At 44.8% G+C, this 19550-nt stretch overlaps 1 protein-coding gene across 1 annotated transcript in view; it reads left to right on the top strand.

Moving 5' to 3' along the window:
- LOC104132492 (multiple epidermal growth factor-like domains protein 6) overlaps positions 1–19550 on the top strand; it is a 230410-nt gene that overhangs the window by 168536 nt on the left and 42324 nt on the right. The window contains exons 8-16 of the mRNA XM_035901187.1: positions 221–278; positions 4991–5113; positions 7728–7850; positions 10434–10571; positions 12568–12690; positions 13270–13392; positions 14346–14492; positions 17097–17228; positions 19412–19546. Of these exons, the coding sequence (XP_035757080.1) occupies positions 221–278; positions 4991–5113; positions 7728–7850; positions 10434–10571; positions 12568–12690; positions 13270–13392; positions 14346–14492; positions 17097–17228; positions 19412–19546 (1102 nt within the window). The remainder of the gene's footprint in view (positions 1–220; positions 279–4990; positions 5114–7727; positions 7851–10433; positions 10572–12567; positions 12691–13269; positions 13393–14345; positions 14493–17096; positions 17229–19411; positions 19547–19550) is intronic.

Genomic DNA, 19550 nt, shown 5'->3' with positions numbered 1-19550 from the left:
GATATAAGGAAGAAATTCTTTACACTGAGGGTGGTGAAACACTGGAACAGGTTGCCCAGAGAGGTGGCGGAGGCCCCATCCCTGGCAACTTTCAAGGCCAGGTTGGACAGGGCTGTGAGCAACCCGATCTGGTTAAAGGTGTCCCTGCTCACCGCAGGGGGGTTGGGCTGGGTGACCTCTAGGGGTCCCTTCCAACCCAAAACATTCTATGATTCTATGATACAAGTGCCGATGCCAGCCGGGCTACCAGCTGGAGAGGGATGCCAAATCCTGTGAAGGTAAGGCCCGTGCTACCTGCCTGGAGGTGCACGTTGAAGGCAATTTTAAAAGACCCCAGGAATAGCGCATCAGGTCACGGTATTCATTCGTATTTCGCCCTGTTTGCCAAAAGCAGCTTCAGGAATGGCTTATTAACAGGATTAAAACGCCATGTGTTTGAGGTGTGAAGTCCACCTCGGTTCACAACTTTGAACAAGATTTTGGCCTCGTAGACTCCTGGCTGTTTGTTGCCCACTGACGATGATGACATAGGTTAGGAACTTAATCGTGTTTTAATTCTAACGTTGTATTCCTCACCAAGTTGTATAGAGAGTTGGCCTGTAGAACATGTTTTATTCTACATAAAAGCTTTTCTTTATCTACTTTTGGCTTACGTTGCTGCTAATCGCAGTGTGATTCATTCATCCTCCTCTTCAGGTTTCAAAGCAAACACTCTCACAAGCGGAACAGAAAAGCTACCTTTGGGTTTGATTACTAGGGTGGTTGTTTTTTTTCTCATATATCTTAACGTATTCATCAGTTTTTAAGGCAAATCCCCCCCCTTCCCCAACACAAGCGCACACACATGGTACCCTGGAATATGCCAGAGAAAGATAGGGCCAAATTTATGGATTTATTGCGCTAAAATTCCTGTCACAAAACCGTTTCCATATGGCTCCTCTTCTGCTGAGAGATTTTATATGCTGTGTATAAAGTGTAAGTAAATCCTGCTGTTCAGCTTGCTTCCAACTCCTGCTGTGTGCAACGAGCGCTTGGCCTTCGGTTTTGGCCTCCCCGAGTCCTGCCCTCCGCAGAGCCCGCGCACGCTGTGCTTCAGCGAGCACCCACAGCCAGCTCGCCTTGCCATCCCTCACGGCGTGGCCGCGTTTTGTCCCCGAGATGGTCATAAGAGTCGGAAAAGGGGAGCGTTAGTGGGGGGACAGGGTGTCAGAGACCTTCCTTCACCATTCTCCAGCACATTTCCAAACTTCTCCTGGGTCCTCTGCTGCCTCTGGCACTCGAGATGTCCTTGGCCAAGCCAGCTGGGCCTGAGGACCACTGCACACTTTCTGGTGGTTTTTATGGTGGCGTGGTGGGACAGAGGTTGGACCAGCAGGGTCTGAGTGTGGCGATGCCTGGTCGGGAGGGAGTTGTCCCTTGAGCGGTCACGGAGCAGTTCAAACCTTCGTGTGCTCACTCAGCAGCAAAACGAGCAGGCTAGGTCCCCGAATTGATGAGGGTTTGCCACCGCACTGGCAGATGTGGCCATTCGCTCCCTGCCGTCACGGGGCTGATGAGGGTCAGCCACCCATTGAAGGCAGCAGTTTGTCACCAGCCAAGAATTACTGAACAGTGGAGAAGGGGCAAGGTCAGCTTTGTCTGCAGGTGAGACCTTAATGTGGAGTTTGCGTGTATGCCTGGTTACCTGCATTCAGGGTGGTGGAAATCAAAATATAATAACGCAGCCCCCCTAGAAAGACAGCTGTGGTCTGAGGAAGGAGAATCTGTCTCGCAAGGGGAGCTCAGCTGGCAAAACGAAGACTGAGTAGGATGCTTTTCACCCATAACTACCTTAGCAAATAAACACCTGCGAGAGAAAAGCGCTAGTTAAGCCAACGGACAAGACTTTTATAGGAACAAATGAGCATAAAGTGGCCATGAATGCATTTGGGTTGGCGATTAGAGATGTTTTAGGTAGAAAAGGTGGGAGGAGGTGAGCCTGGCTGCTTTTAATTTCCAACCAGAAAGGATGGCTGCTGTAGCGCTGGTTTGGGTTGAGAAACTCCAGCATCATGAGGGTATTTACTACAGCAGGCGTCGCTGCGCTGCAGGTGCAGAGTCATCCTCACTGACTCCCTGGGCTGTACAGAAACACACAAGCCTAGCTGGGTGGTGCAGCCGTCAGCATGGGGGCAAATGGGACAGGATGGAGTGGTGTGACATCAGATGAAGAGGTGAGATTGCTGCTCTGGGGGTGAGAAGTGTATGGATGTGGCTAGCAGTGGCTGTGATACTTGTGTGAGAAAATGGGCTCTATAAGATGTCTGCTAGAGTGAGTTCCTTGTTGGGTTATCCAGGGATGGTAAGAACAAATACCTTTCTCAACCCACTTTGAGTTTCCCTTCTATAAGTCATTTCTATTTCCACCCCAAACCTTCCCTGCCATAAGAAGGAAATTTTACTCCTTACCACTTCATATTGTCTCCGGTGTAAAGTCACGGTTACTGTGAGGAATAAAATGGACTCAATACGGCCCAGTTCTGTACTTTTAGGTGCTCTAGAGTTCATGGCAGATAGGGCTGGAGACCCTGTTCTTTGCAACCTTGCAGTGAAGGTCTGGAAGGTCCACAGCACATGTGGAGCCCATACTCACACTTCACCAAGAACATTGCTACCATGCCAGATCAATGCATCACCATGGCTTTTTCAGATAAGGTTCCTGGATGTCCTGGGATATCTGGGAAATGAAACAGTTCCAGAAAATGTTTTGCCATAGTGTTTAACAGCTTGGAATAGAGCTCTGTAGGATGGAGTCTATTATCCACTGAAGTCAAACAATAAGAGCCAAATGTGTAGGAAAAAGAACACTAATGAGTTACTTTTAGCTTTTCCTGAAACCTGCCTAGAACAGGAAGGAACAGATATGTCAGTGGAAAACAAGTCAATCAGTGGTTGCCTTATGTCCTGAAGATCTTTCCTCTACAAACTTTTGTCTTGTCTAAGGACTTCCAAGGCTGCTATCTTTATTCAAATTATTACGTGTTACGAACATCTACCCTATAATTTGTTGTTTTCTTGTTGTCATGTCACAGATTATTACAAGTTTTACTCTATGCTGTAATCATTCTCAAATTAAAGCTTTAGATGCTCGGAAAACCTTTACAATATGCAGGTTTAACAGATGCTGTTTGATAGTGATTTCGCTGTAATCATTCTCAAATTAAAGCTTTAGATGCTTGGAAAACCTTTACAGATGCTGTTTGATAGTGATTTCATTTAGTTTATCCAAATAAAAAAAGAACCGGCAAATAACTCACTATTTCATATCGGCAAGGAACGAGTTCTTGCTTGAAGCTAAATCCTTTGTCGAGTGGAAATTGTCAAACTGCAGAGCCAAGTTGTCAGCCTTGGAAGTGTCACGTAGGATGAAGTGCTGCTGTCCCTTGGAAACCTATTTGCAACCTATCATGTTGAAAGTTCAACAGAAAATTTCAGTTCTACATCCCTAACAGTGATATTTTTTTATTATTATTCTTTTTTTTTTTTTTTTTTAATACTGTCAGGTCAAGCTCTCAGCCTGCAGCCTTGAACGGTTATGTTCTTGAGATGCCAAGAGGTGAAACGAGGGGATTTGAAGGTGTTCTGGGGCAACGTCCTCCTTTGCCAAACGGTGGCAGAAACTGCCCTGGCTACACAGAAAAGTGAAAATTGGAGGAAATGAAAAAAAAAACCCAAACCCACACCATATTTAGATGTATCTCTATAAAATAGAGGTCTTTCTCTCCTATTCCCTTCTCCTGCATAGCTCTGTGTAGCTATGTGGTTAGCCACTAGAAGAGCAAAGCAGCAAGGTCGGGAGGAAAATACCTTCAGGGCTTCCCCAGGGTTACTGAAACCCTGACTCGTTGCTGTTGAACTGCTGTAGACTTTCTGCCTGGTGCCCCTGCAGAAGTTGGCTTGTGCAGAGCTTGAGATGGCCAGCGAAGGATGTGTCAGGCTGGAGGCGAGTGAGGAATACCGGCCAAATGTCTCAAATCAGACACGGGTTGCTAAAACTGAATTAGAGCTTGATCCGAAAGGAAATAGGCTTAAATTTTAAAAAGCTTTATTTGACACTAAGAACTCCTCTAAAGGACACATTTTCAAATTGGCCAATGGAATGTTATTCACCAGCATGTTGGTGTAACTAGTGCTCCAATCTGAAACCTCAGCCTTGGGCAGAATACCAGATTTTGGTATGAAAACTCTGGCTCTTAACTCAAATCAGACCTGTCCAAACAGTCCTGGTAGGTCTATTTTTGTGTGTGCAAAGTTTTTATTTGGGCAAATACATCAGTACGCTTCCAGCAGGTACATGTTCCTGAAATAAACCCATAAAACACGGTGAAATCTTTGAGGTGGAGACTTCGACAGATGCTCTATAAATAGTGTTTCGAAGTAGTTGCCACTTAGAGTGGCTTATCCTTGAAAACTTGTATGATATTGTTCAAAAAAAAAGAAAAAAAATCTTGATGTACACCATGAATGGCGTATGTTTTTTGACTGAAGGAGGTCTTTTGGGGCTCTTCAGCATTTGGTTCCTCTCGAGACTTTTAAACACACATCGTTCCGGGGCGAACTCTGCCGTTGTATGTGTTTATGGGTTCACATGGATTGGAGTGCTAATTGCTATTGTTTAGAGCAGCTCTCGAAATCTGCTCAGTTACAGCAAAATAAGGATAAAATGGACTTTTCTTGTCCTGCTTCCAAGATGTAATGCGAGCCCAGTCTCCCGCTGTTTAAAGCATTGCTGGTGCTCTATGAAAAATGCTCTCCAGCAAGAGAGAAAATAGCGGCTAGAAAAACAACGGCTTTACTGTACACCAAACTCTGTCAATTTTTTTTTTTTTTTCCCAGTCTAATCTCTTACAGCTACAGTAATCTTCATTGTTAGTTGTAACGATGGCAGGTAAGACCATTTTCAGACAAACCCATGACCTTTAAGTTGACAGTGTGCTCTAATTGGTTTCAGTGATAGACCCCTGCACAAGTGGGAATGGAGGATGCTCACAAATCTGTCAAAATGAGCGAGGAATTGCAAAATGCGAGTGCCATCCGGGGCATTATCTTTCTGCAGACAAAAAGTCCTGTTTAGGTAAGAACCTCTGGACTACTTATTGGGAGGAAAGGTGTTAATCGTGCTCTGGCTTACTGAGCTTTGAATGGAAAGGGATACGTTATACAAATCTATGTATGCATTTTGAAACAGCGGTTCTCTCTGTGATATTTATGTCAGCTGATGGTCTTGAAGGACCATTTTAGTAATGAGAATTCCTCTGTGATCTCTTAAATCATGCTTTCTAGCAACTGGATTTGTAGATGCTGTAGTGTTATTCCAGTAGGGTCCCTTTAAAATAATGACCCAGATACAGCTCCTGGAAAATTGGTTCAAGTAACACTCTGAACCAGGTCACTGAAAACCTATTTAGAATTCAAAGGGCTTTTTAGCTGGAGAACTGTTTCCATATTAATAGAGAAACTACTGTGAAGGAAGTAATCATGAAGTCTAAGGTTTCCAAAGAGAGGAGCTTAAAAAGTTGAATTCCAAAGTCCTGTATTTAGTCTGGGATTTATGAAAGGATCTGAAGCATTTCTGACCCCAAATGTGGGGGAATTAGAGACCAAAATACCCGCCTTTCTCTTTCAATATGATGCTTGGAAGCTAGATAGTTTATCAGTTTTATGAAGCGCAAAGCACCTGTGGACTTCATGGTACACAGATTTGTACCAGCCTTGTCAGGATCAGGGTATGTATTCAGGCACTAGTTTTAAACTCCTCCTTTTGACAATTTGGGCAAAATTGTGCCTAGACTTACTTTGTTGTCTTATCTATACAGAGTACTGGGTGCTTTGCAAAATACTTACTTCCTACCCAAAGTATTTTACTCAGTTGCCTGGAAGCCCTTCTGCAAGTAGCATTGCACCCCTCAGTGATCCCCCTCTCTTACTGGGATTACTCACGGGTAAGGTTACTGAAAAACCAAAGTGTCTTCAAGTAGCGTAGACGCTTCACTGATTATTAATAGATGGAAACAGCAGTGGGTTTAATACCACCTTTAGCACGTTACTCGTTTCATCTTGGATGCACGTTGACAATTCTGCTAATTTAGGTATAAACTAAAGCATTAGGTAACTCCCAATGTTATGGAACAAATTTTCTTCCTGACCTCATGGCAACAGTCTTTTGAATCATTAAGCATCAGGTCTTCACCATGGATATGCAATTACTGTTTTTTCTCCTAGAAATTATTCCACATCTTTTGCAGAATGCAAGCTTTGACTCTTTGGAAACCGAGCTAGAAGGAGAGCAAGGACAACTGAAGAGTTATGCTTTAGCCGTTAGCTGTATTGACAAGATAGGGAGAAACACGTGCGGCATGGTGGCTGTGGTTCAGTTTTCCAACTTTTTCTATTTGAAAAAGCAGAAAAGGAGAAAAGAACATTTACAGCACTTGCCAACATACTCGCAAAGCGACAATTAATTACAGAAAAAAGAGAAATAACCCATTTTATTCTGAACAGCAGCTACTCACATTGCTGCTTCAGAGAAGCTGTCATTTATCCTGAAATTTTCATGAGCTGGTGTGTGGTGTTTGCACTGCCTGGGGCCTCTTTTTGCAAGTGGGCTGATTGCATTCATAAAGCTCCTCGTGCTCAAGTACAAGGGGCCGTGAGTACGGCACTGGTTACAGCACATATGGAGGGGAAAAAAAAAAACCCAAAACTGGTAGAAAGTGATTTGCTGTGGTAAAAGGTGCGGAGCTGCACACAGGACTGTTCTCTCCTGACCCAGGATCATGGCGATGAATAATCTGTATTTTGCAAGCAAAATGTCAGAACAAGAGAAGGAGCAGAAGGTCGGTCAGGGGTTTGCCGTGTGTAAGGTAAAGCCAGGCTTTGCAAGGAGGCTGGTGTTTTCTGCAGCTGTGCTCCACAGCAGCAGTATTTAGTGTAAGCTTTTTGTTGTTTTTTTTCCCCAATTATTATTCCCTAAAAATATTATTATGCTCTTCCACTAAGTTTTTAGGAAGATGCATGCCTTTAGTGACATTTAACTCCAAACTACAGACTATTGAGTTTAAAGCTGAGAAGGCTTGACAGAGGACTGGGTGAAGAACAGTCTCCCCACCTACAGCTCTTCACCTTCTTCCTTTTCTTACAGGGGGGGTGAAACTCTTCGGATTAGGGTAGGTGCCTCCCTGCTGGACTTCTGTGGAAGCAGCTGCAGGGTTCAGGGATGTGACAGAGAAGATCTGTCTGCATTGTACCTGCTGAAACCCAGCCACCGCTTAATCCAAATCATTTGACATTCAGAAAATAATCATCTGTTTCCTGCTCCATTAATTTGGCCTGAGGACCTAGTGATAATTTTTGGGGTACGGGCAGATAGGACTTTCTTCTGAGTTCTTCATGCAACTTCTTTTGACTTTGCTCTTTTTACAGGAATAATAAGCAAGTTGCTTTGGCTGATACGGTAAATACAATATTTGAGGTTCAAGGTCTACGGTGTTTAGAAAAAAAGAGTGTTTTGGAGAATAAAGTTGTGAGTTCAGTGTTCCTGGAGTCATCAGATGCTGTCATTTGTAGACTAACATCAGGATGCTCTTTTCAGTGGATGTTTGGAAATGCAGCCCTGTACGCGTAAAGCAATATTATTTTTTTATTTTAATACCCACGTGAATGTCTTTGCCTTTCTCTCTGCTTCGTAGACATTGATGAGTGTGCAGAAGGGAGAGCCAGGTGTGCTCATCGTTGTGTGAACACTCCGGGATCCTTCACCTGCGTCTGTAATCCCGGCTTCGAGCTGGGGGCTGATGGAAAGCAGTGCTACCGTAAGTGACGCTTCTACAGCCACGCGTTTCGGGCTATCTTATCTGCAAACTGCTACGCTTCATTTTTAATGCAGCTGGATTAGCGCTCCCAGCAAAATAAATGTATGCAAAAGCTCAGGCTTAATACTATTTTCTTCATCATCTGCTACTGCTGGTTTTGCAGGTTGATACATTCCTAAGCCTGTGTTCACAGACCTTAATTACTGCATTTCAAAGAGCAAATAGCCCTGTTGGTTTGTCTTCAGAGTCTGGTGAATGCTATTGCCAAGCTACCAAAACTGCTATTCTATGAAATATATTCATTCCTGCCCTCTTCCTCCCAATTTTTTTATATACTGGATCTGATGCAAAAGAAAGCCAACATGATGTTCTGCTCTTGTCTTTATCTGTCCAGGTTTACTCAAGTTTCTCCTTAGATTATTGACACTGTTAAGTAGATGCTTTAAAAAAAAAAAAAAAAAAGAAAGGAAAAAAAGCAAGATTGGGGATGAAAAGAGTATTTGAACAACTAAAATTTCCCAAACTAAAACAATTCTGAGCCCTGCTGTCTTCCCTCTTGCCAGCGGGGTTTCTTTATCAGCGCTACTTTTCTTGAGAAGGGGACAGAATCCCAGCACTGTTAGTTGATAGGTGATCCCTGGGCTGTCCTTGAGGGCAAATTGAGATTAATAAAGGAGGTGATGTGGAAGAGTTGGTGTTGTTACGGACCTAACATAAGCTCACTGGAATGCAGACAAAAGCATGACCTGTTTTAGCAAAGAGGTGGGCAAAGATCGTTCAGTCTAATAATACTGTGCAAGAACTTTCAGCAGAGTTTCCTTAGGAAAACACGCTGCATGCCAGAGAATGAGTGCTTGCTTTAAGAATGTGTGTGCAAGAAATACTTACTAAGGATGAAATTCACTTTCAAAGCATTAACATACATTAACAACAAAACCCAAAAAACGTGAGAGACATACTGGAGAATTATTTCATAGGTGATGGGGAACTGTGAGTAGTGCAATGGTGGAAGAAAAGCAATTAATGTATAGATAGAAAGCGATCAGTTATGGGGATAAAAAAATGGTTTGGACCACTTAGATTTTATTGTGATTTTCTGATAATATTTTTTCTTGATGTTCAGCAAATCTCAGGGGATGGTGATTCTCTGTGCCTTATGTGCGATATTACAGAGCAAACAATAAAAATAAAAACATTCTGCATATATTTATGATCAGGATTATCCCAGTGTTTGAGCAATTTACAGTCTTTGTTTATTCCTTCATTCCCCCTGTGGCATGGGGAAGAGCTGTTATTCCAGTTTTACTGATGAAGAACTGAGAAAAAAGTAAATGATGGAGATAGCGTATGAAGTCAGATTCTGCGTTGGATCACGGGGTTTCCTAAATCCCAGTTTAACACACAGGGCAGGAGGCTAGATTTCTTCTCCCTGGTGCAAATAATCATACCATGCATGAGATGTAGCCTTCCATATATATTCTCCTAATTTATACCCTCTTCCAGCTAGACTTGCATTTCTTGTTGGCAGACAGGTTGCTCCCCGGGGGCACAAAAAGGGATGGGAGCCGCCAACATAGATGTGTCCGTGAGCCATGGCAGTGGGGAAATGCTGTCCTTCTGCACCGGACCTGATGGCTGCTGCTCTGAGCTGGGGTGTTCCTGGAAGTACGATGGCTCCATTAGGGACGATGTCTCTCAGTTCTCCTACATAGTGTGGGAAATTAATTCTTCTCTAGCTCTGTGACAAGACAATCCGGCTAATTCTTCAAGAGAAACTTTATAACTGAACTTACTATATTTTCTTTTCATCCTAAAGAAATCATTTAACTAAGTACCTTGGTGGGAATGAGATGGACAGGCGTTCCCTTTCCTCTATGAGTATTTCCACTGGGCCTGGCCAAAAAGTTGTGAGGATTGCCCAGCGCAACCGAGTGCGGGAGGATGGGGTGGTCTGTCAGGATGAAGGAGGCTGGCGACAGCATCGTACCACCACCCTGTCTTAATTGAAGGGGGATAAAGTCTCAGCAGAGAAGCTGTCCCCTTGAAGGGACGTCCAGGAGTCCAAAGCTGCATTGTTTTGCTTTGTGGTTAGGTGTCAGGCCTGGCAACAGGATTCTGCTATGAAAATTTTACGGCATTTGTGTTTGGTGGATGTTTCAGAACCCAAATCTTTCCCATTCGCATACAAAACTAAAAGCTGCGGTCTGCGTTGAGATGAACCACCTGTGTTCCTCAGATGGTTCCTTTCCTTCTCTGGGGCAAGGGCAGAACTCACTATTGGGTTCAAACAAAGCATAAATCTCAGGAAACCCGTGAACGCTCCCATAGCTTGCAGACTGCTGAAACACTGAGCCGGCTTCACGTTACCGAAGTCGAGAGCATCCACTGTTATGACACAAGGAGACAAATACCTGGAGTTCAGTGACTCCAGAACAGGCTCTTCTCGGGTGTGCATGGGAGCTGAGTTTATATTTCCTGCTACAGCAGTTGGCTTATGGATGCTTTTTTACAGAAGGCTTGCTCTCCAGTGACTCTCCCCCCGTGCTTGCTTCTTAACATCCTTTTGATTTATTTCTCTGCAAGGCATCGAAATGGAAATTGTCGATAGCTGCCAGGACAACAACGGTGGCTGCTCTCATCACTGCGAGCACACAACTGCGGGGCCGCGCTGCTCCTGCGACGACGGCTATCGCCTCGATTTTGATGGCAAAACGTGCGCAGGTAATTCCCGGCGAATGCTGCGGCTCCGCAGGAGGAGGGAGGAGGTGTGGTGGGTCTGCCTGCAGGAGAGCTGTCACTCAAGGAAATACCTTCCCACCCCCTGCCCTTCTCCTGCAAGTTTTAATTAATACTGTCCTCTGGCGCTTCCTCAGCCGCTGCTCCAGCTTGCCTTGCTCTGCGTGTTTGCTGGGATTATTAATCAACAAAAGGAAGGAGTTCTGTCTCCCAAATGGAAGACGACACTCTGGTGCATCACCAGGTGCTGTGGCCATATCTCATTGTGTCCAGCCCCAGCATCGCTTGGCTGAATATTTTTTCCTTCCCTTCCTCAGCTGGCGGCGGGGAAGGTCGGCTCTGGCTGGGAGCGGTAGCACTGCTGTTCCAAAGCGCTTCGTGCGCAAACTCCACTTCGTGGTATGGAAGTTTCTCTATTTCCATCAGATTTGCTCAGTGATGAGATTGCACTTCTGGCTGTGAGAAGTCTCACTTAGGAAGTGAAAGCAATAGAGTTAGATTTGTTTTTATTTCGAGAGAAGAGCTTTAAAATTCCTCCATGTTTTAAACAATTTTACGATGTGATTTTTTTTGTTTACGGCTTTTGCTATGCAAACTGTATCTCATTCTGGTTTAGACGTGCTGTCACTATGCCATTAAAATTGTAAAGAATAGCCAAGAAGGGGGAAGGGGGGGAGGGGGGAAGAGGAGGCATCGCAGAGCAATATAGTAAGGCATGGGGAGAGGCAGAGAGCGGGAGCTCTGGCGAATGCGAGAGGCATTACAGACAAGAAGTCTTCCAAGAGAAGAAGCCAAGTGCAGGAGAGAGGAAGGAGCAGGGGAGGAGGGAAGCACCAAGGTCTGCCAGGGCTGTTGATGCTGGAGCTTAAAAAGCAAAAGAAGAGAAGGTCGGGGAGGCAGATTTGGACCCAGAGCCTTGCCGGGGTGGGATGGGTGACACGGTCCTGTTTGCTTACGGATGAGAGGAGGCAGAGCCCCAGCTGCTGAAGGAGATTTCGGAGGGAAGCGGCCACAACGAGGGAAACGAGAGCACGGGGGAAGGGTTTGGCAAGGCTGAGGATGTGAAAAGTTGCTCTTAACAGCAAAAATCTCCTTTTTGTTGGATGCACATTTCGCATTCCGACACGGAGAAGAGACCGTTGCTAGGCCCCAGAGCAAGGCACCGTCTGATGGACTGCAGAGGAGCTCGGCTTGTGACACTTCTGGAAAACACTCCGTGTTCAAATAACCTGCATTAATCATTCTCATGCTGACCTCCTCACCTCGATTGATTAATTACATTTTCTTTCCCCTCTTTCTCCTGTCGTTGTTTCCTAATAATGTTGGTACTCCTTCCAAGGTTAATTGAGACACTGACCTTTCCCATCTGCGGCTGCTCGTCTGGGAAACGTTCAGAAGCGTTTTGCAGACTCAGCAGTGACAAGGTGGCCCTTGAATGGCCACCGACCTCCTCAGCGGGCTGCCAGGGCTGAGATCAGCCAAGAGCCTGCAGTGAGAAGATAACAGCTCGATTCTGGTATCTAATCACCAGAACAGCAGTGTCGACGATACCAATTTCTGGGTGGACACAGGGCAGGATAAGGCACTTGGGCAATTAGTTACCAAAAACTACAAATGCACCTAGGAGGCTGCTGATGCCCAGCAAATGGGTTGTTGGATCAGAGCTTTGTTTCACTCTTTGTTTGCACTGAAAAAGGTGGAAATGGTTAAAGGTAGATTACTGGTAAATCGATGGTATTTGTGGGCTGGGGAGACCCAGTTGTTGTCTGGTTTGTAAATCACCTCGTGGCACCTAAGAGTTGCAGAAGAGAAGCTTCTCCCCGGACGTGGAGGGTGTTGGCTGCTGTGGGAGAAGGTAGGAGGTAAAGGGAGTGGAAGACGTGGAAAGGCATGTGCTGAAAAGCGCGGTAGCGACCGAGCAAAGTGGTGCCGGCAGCTCAGCCCGTCTCCGGGGGCTGAAGGAGCTGCCCCTTCCTTACAGAGCTGGACGAGTGCGAGACCGGAGAGTCCTGCTGCTCCCAGTTCTGCGTCAACTATGCAGGTGGCTACGAGTGTGCCTGCAAAGCGGGGTTCCAGCTGAGCGCCGACGGCTGTGCCTGCGACGGTGAGTCCTTTGCTACCGGTGGCTCAGTCTAACCAAGCACAGCAGCAGGGAGAAGAAATGCTGTCAAAGCTCATCCCAGGGCTTTGTGGGCATTTCCCTAATAAGAGAATCAGTGACCGTATGCCAGCTTTGCTGGTAAGGTTTTATAGGTGTGTAATTTCCACTTTTTGAGACTGGAAAGCAGTAATAAACCCAGCATCAAGCATGGAGAAGCGGGGCTGTGGGGAACGAGCCAGCAGAGAGGAACTTTTCCTCCTCTCTTCATGGACACTGTATATTGATGTGTGTTAAAGACTACTTCTACAAAAGGAGAGCCCTCAAAATAACCAAAGGATCAACTGAGCTTAACAGCTTAAAGCAGCTGTTTTCACTTGAGACAAGGTGAAATAATCTGTTCCATGTTGCCCTGAAATGTTTGAATATCTCCAATACTAGTGAGAAACAGAGCGCCCCAAAGTACTAAGAAAATCGGGTTTTTCTTCTGTGCAGAATAATTTTTCGGATGCAGCCAGGCACAGAGTGCCCTTTCCAAGCAGAGGTACTTGCACCTAATCAGCATTTTGTATCTGGTTTTTCTAGACGTGGATGAATGTCGCCTTGATAACGGCAACTGCGACCATTTCTGTGTTAATTCTCTGGGGTCGTACGAATGTGCATGTAAGGAGGGTTACAGGCTTGGTGTTAACAGATGGTCCTGCGTTGGTAAGTTCTTTTTACATCTTGAAGGCCATTAAAGTATTTCCTACTGGTTTAAAATGTAAATTCAACTGAGATTTTCATAGATCCTGGGATTTTGGGAGCCCAACTTGAGCCATCTCTGAATGTGACCAGGGTAGAGCTTCATGCAAGACATGGATCCCAAGTTCATCCTCAATAGATGGGTTTTGCCAAAGATTAATGGGAGATGGATGCTTAAATCCCCTGGACGTGTTTGCGAACCTAAACATTGTGTTTTAGAAATAAATACTATTTTGACAGTTCTCTTACACTATTTGATGAAGTTTAACTTCCTGTGGAGAAAAGGTAGCCAGGTTCTGCTTTGATGGCCCAAGGCAAGTTTTCCACTAAAGTCAGTGGTGCGATTCTGGATTTCTTCCAGTGTAACCAGTACAGAGTTTAGCCTAGCAACTTAATTTTATAACCACGTTTAGTACCTGCAAAACCTTGGGAAGGCTTTGCTATTTTAACCAACTCCAAAAAGCAAGCAAACTGATTTCCCATCACTTTAAGGCTCAAATTTTAGTTTTTTTCTGAAAATAAATTGGACAACCAGCCTCACTCTATATTTGTCATCTCCAAAATGAGCTGGAGTAATGGCCTTCATTAACTAAAAATAATCTCAAACTTCAAGGGAAGAAAATTAAACTCCCCATTCAAATTTTTTTTTTGGACTCTAGGACCAGAGTTTAGTTCCAGAAGAAGGGAAAGGGAAAGATTTCACTACCACCAGCCTTTTCTCTTTTTTGGATAGCAGAAACTCTGTTTATAAATACAGAGGAGAAAATGTGAGGCTGTGACTGCTGTGCAGACTGCACAGGGGTGTAGCTGGAAAATCTACTAGCATGATAAAAAAAAGAAGATGTAAAAGAGAGGGAAATGTTGTGGAGGAAGACTCGGGGCCGGGTCCTGATGGCACGTCTGTGTGTCAGCCCTAGGTGGGGAGGAGGATGATGCAGAAGAGGCGTTTGCTGGAGCTCCAGGGCTGCAGTTCAGAGGTCCCCCCCAGCTCCTTCGCTACACGCTTGGCTCCCTCTACGAGGATGAAGACCTGCGAGGAGAGCTCACCCTGGTGCACAGGGTCGGTGAGTGCACGAGCATCGCTTTTAGCCATCGAAGCAAATGGGGAAAATAGGCTTGGAAAGAGGATTTGGGGTGCAACTGATGCTGGGCTGGCTGGGCTCAAGCCCTCAGGAGGAACAGAGGAGGGGTGAGCATTAATCCTGCTCTCTGTCTGTCCTCCGTGCCAGCAGGAGGAGGCATTGCCACATGTCCCATCCCAAATGGGAGATGTTTGGAAAACAGGAAGGCTCCCTGGTCGCGGCTGCTGCCGCCTGGATGCGGCAGGGAGGGATGAGGAGGGAGGCATGGGAAAAGTGAGCAGCACAGCAAACAAGGGATGGGAGGCTCCTTGGAAAAGCAGGGTGTCTGCACAAAGCTGCAGAGGCAACAGACAGAAAGATCCTGTTCATCCTGGGGGCGAGAGGATTGCGTGGGTGACTGCAATGCTCAAAATCCACCAAAGCTGCTCTACTGAGAACAAGTCCTTGGGAAATGCTCCCTTTCTCCTCCAGCTAGGAAAGGGGGGGGGGCGGGGCATGTGGGCCTGTTTACAAGCTCTTTTGTAATAATTGGAGGGGATTTTGCTTAAGATATTTGCATTTTTGTTTGTGGAAGAAACAACTCTCTGGAGATTCAGGTCCATTTTGATGCTTTGGATGTGTTTTCTGGGAAAAGCACAGACCCATCCACGTGGAGCTCAGGCTGGCCGAGGGCTTGGCACAACCGGTGGCAAACAGAGCACACAAGTACCCAGAGTCACAGGAGTTGGGTGCAAAGCAGCTTTGCACCCCACCTGGACTTTGAATGACTTCAGTGTTTCCACCTGAAGGTGGCAACTTCACCACTTAAAGAGTATTAGGAGTTGAGACCCTGCGCTTTCTTTCTGAGGAGCGCAGGATGTGCTGGTGGGTCACCAGGGAGGAATGAGATTTCTTACTTTTGTTGTTCTGTATGTCCTGTGATTTTTATATGAGCTCTAATTACTCATCCGAGGATTGTGCCCTACAGGCAAAAATCAGGAACTGGTCTTGGCTTTAATAAAAAATTAACTTATTTTTATGAACAAAACTGTTGAGACCTCCCAAATCACATAGCATCCAGCCGGACTCGACGACACTGATAACCAGTTGGGAAACTGATAGATGAGGTAACCACAGGCAAAATTATCAGGCCTAGAAACCGCAATCAAATATTTATTGACCAGGTTTTGCATGGTTTATTTATGTTTAGCCACATGAATTTGGGTATTATCAGTCATAGCTGAGCATCTGCACTTTTTCTAAAGCTGAGGCTTTGCAGCACGTGAGGGTTTGTAGGAAAAGGTGATGGAGGAATGCAACTTCTAATGGTTTAGTAAGTTCTTTTACCTCCCAAATGTTGATTTATTCCTTCTACTTTCAGTCATAATTTTGTGCTGCTGTCTATATTATAAAAATACAGCTTTAAACAATAAGCTGGTGTAAGTAATTCACTGTTTTCTACAGATTGAATGAATTTTAGTGTGGAAGCATGATGTTTTTAAGGGTAATTTGTATTCTTCTCCTGAAGTATGAATTTGTAACCCGTTCCAAGTGGGAGCACTGGGATTCTGAATGTCTCTGAAAGCTTGGGCATTTGTTCAGCTTCAGAAAAAGGAACAGTTGGGTGCTGAGACCTAGAGGAAATCTGGCCTCACATAGAAAATTACTGGTGAAAAGCAACCAGCCTGCTGACTTACTGTTAGCTGAAATAATCTTCTGCCAGCTCGCTTTCAGGTGTTGTTCAAAATCCCCTTCCAAAAAGCCTCCAGCCACAGCCATAAAGTCTCGAAGGCAGTAAACTGGCGGTGTGGATAGGATCCTAATGTCACCGCGATGTTTTAGCAGAGGGTAACTTTTATGTTCTATGCCTTTCTGAATAGACCCCACAAAGAGAGAACGTGAGGGTGCGCACGTCTGCGCTTGTATTTGGGTGCAAGGGAGAAAAGGGGGGGGGGGAAGGTGAGGGAGGAATGCATTTTCATATTTCTTCATTTTCCTATATGGGCTAACCCTTTTTTTTCACATCCATGAGGAAGAAAGGAAGTGACAAATGCTTTGTTTTCCTAGAATAACACTTGAACTATGCTGTTAAAAATATAACTTGACTGTGCTTAAATAGCACCACGTCCACCTACTGCAATAGAAGAACAAAAAGGGGAGCCTAGCAAGGAGAAAAGGAGATTCTCTCCTAAGAAATACTTTTAATTATACACAGTATTATCAAGCATTAGGTGCAAATTCACTTTTTCTGAAGGCAAAATATTTGCTCTTAAAAAGTAGTTTGAAGTGCTCTTTGGGGGGAATTACAGCATTTATGGGAGGAAATTCCAACTAAAGTCCCAGCTTTCCTTTTACTTAGACTCTACAATTTGAAGAGAAATTTGGGCATCTCCATTCGGAGACCATCTTTTGGAATGACTCAGTGATATTTGCAGTGCTGCCAACAGTAACGCTAACAACGTGAATACTTTTTTTTTTTTTTTTTTTTTTTCAAAATGTCATGCAGGTTCCTTTTTGCACTTGTGCATCTGGAACGATAGGTAGGAGCTTGTGGAAGTATTTTGTCTGGATGCTCGCTAAGCCTGCTGTACTTTTTTTTCATTTCAGTTTGCCTTGGTAACACTTTTGGCTCTGACTGTAGCTTGAGGTGTGAGGATTGTCTGAACGGCGGCGGGTGTAACAGCGAGCGCAGCGGCTGTGTTTGCTCACCCGGCTGGACCGGCGTTATCTGTAATGAGAGTGAGTACCGCGTCTTGGAGAGGTGGGGACTTTGTCCTCGTGCTGTGACACTGCAGATAGGTAGGAAATGGGAATAACCTGTTGGACTTCTAATCTGCAAAGATCTCCAAGGAGCTTGCTTCGTAGGCAGATCAAAATTTTATTGTAGCGTGGCACATTAAATAGAAATTGGAAGGGATCCTGCGGTACGGAGTACAAACCCTCAAACAGCAAGGTCTCTGCTCTCCAGTGCAGTGCAGTTCCCCGTGTTGTGTTGGTGTTCATCCCTATTCACTCTGCTGCTGAAAAGTGCCAAGGTTTGCCTGCCGTGCTTTGCTGCACAACTTGCCTCGCTGGCTTTCAGCAGTCTGTCCTGGCAGGTGGTGTGACAATCTGGGTGGACATAGATGCTAAACTTGAGTTTTCCTCTATAGCATCCCAAGACATTGCCTTTTTTTTTTTCTTTCCTCCTTTTGTTAGTAAACTTGGGCCTGTTTGGTTTTTTTTTTCTTATCATTCTTTTTATTATTAACATAATTTGCTTGGGATGGTTAGTTTTTAATATTGGAAATTGTATTTTTCAGAATTCTCTTGCCAAGTCGGCCAGTGCCCTTTGCAATAGCTTTCTACTCTTCTTATTCCCGCCTCCTGGCAGAAGATCTTTCTGGTTCAGAAGTATGTGTCAAAACCAACTGGAAAGATAGAGCGGGGATTTCTTGCTGTACCGCACACCGTTCTTCATCCGCAGTTTGGCAAATCTTGTGTTGCTTGTCTGAGCCTTCACAGAGTGGTCTCTCTGCATGTTTGGGATGGATGCCTCCGTTTCATGGCATATGGAGTGATGGCCCATCATGCTCAGAAGGTCTGTGCTGTCACTGATGAGACCAACAGATGATGAAGAATTATTACTTAGCATCGGTAGACAGCAATCCTCAGGTTAATCACCATCAAGATGGTTTAGGAGGCATCATCACAAGGACAGAAATATAGAAAAAACAGCAAATGATTGAAACCAACAGTCTGCCTGTAGTTATTCTGGGAGACTGATCGTGGGTTTGGTTTGTAAACACTGGGGAGAGCTGAGAGAATGGGAATGAAGAGAATTAAAATGATAATTTCTAGTCTACCTAAGACAGTTCAAGCTATTGAATTAGGGTATTCTTAGACCTCTTCATGGTGCTCTGGTAGTTCAGGGTAGACTATAAAAATTTCAAGATAGGACACAAATTCTTTAGTCTTCATAAATAATAATAACAACATTTTTGCTCTATATTTACAGCAGATATCCATGCATGTAAACTGGTGGCATTCGCCTCTGGAATTTAGAGAACTTTAATGGGACTGAGTTATTGAGCCAAACCTGCAGTCCAATGAAGTAGGCATTGACAATGATAAATGCAATATATAATCCATATGAATTAGCCATATTGGATTGCTTTCAATCTGTTCTCTCGCTTTCTTAATATACAGCATCGTTCATGGGTTTAGAGCAAGCTAAACAGTTGAGAAAACTGGAACTAGATTTCTGTAATAATGCACGAAAGAAACCAAATGGAAATTGCTGTGAAACGTCAAGTTTCTTAATGTACATTGATAAAATGTCACTTAAGTCCGATGACTCCAGCAACTGTATTTACTCAGCTAGCTTGGGCTGCAAATAGCGGAGCAAGGCTTCATTTTGCAATTTGTTTTGCGCTGGAGTGATGAGGGCTTTAGGAGGGAATCCCGTGCTGATGTGGATCCATTTCTGCCATGATCGTCTGAGGAATTGCAGAGACAGTGTTAGAAGAACACAGTGTTATTTTTATAATGGTATTTGGGAGGAAGAAAAATGTTTAAAATACTTATCTCCAAATATTCAAAACAGTGCTCTGATTTTTAAGCTTTGTACTTTAGAGGCAATGTTTTTTGAGCCCCCTGCATTGTGTGGAGGGGAGCACATGCGGGGGAAAATTTGGATACATCACCGAGAACTTCACATAAATAAGCTTGATTAATTCAGGTGTCCTTGTAAAATGATCTAGTAAATATTAGATGGCTGTGCATTACCATATATAGAAAGACTATGGCTTTGTTTAGAGCCCGCTTGACTAAAGAACTCTCTCCTTGCTCAGTTTTGATGACCGGAGTGTTATTTCGCTTCATTTCTAGCAGTGGGGAAAGGATTTCTCGGCCCATTCATCTTCCTTCTTCCTCCTCCGCAGCTTGCTCCCCCGGGACGTACGGCAGAGGCTGTGCCAGCGTTTGCAAGTGCCAGAACGGAGGCTCCTGCCACCCGGTGACGGGGCAGTGCCGCTGCCCGCCCGGCGGCCACGGCAAGCTCTGCGAGGGAGGGGAGGGTCC

This window comes from Egretta garzetta, unplaced genomic scaffold, assembly GCF_000687185.1.
Source record: "Egretta garzetta isolate BGI_Z169 unplaced genomic scaffold, ASM68718v1 scaffold638, whole genome shotgun sequence".
NCBI classification, from domain to species: domain Eukaryota; kingdom Metazoa; phylum Chordata; class Aves; order Pelecaniformes; family Ardeidae; genus Egretta; species Egretta garzetta.
This window is presented reverse-complemented; position numbering and strand designations above follow the sequence as displayed.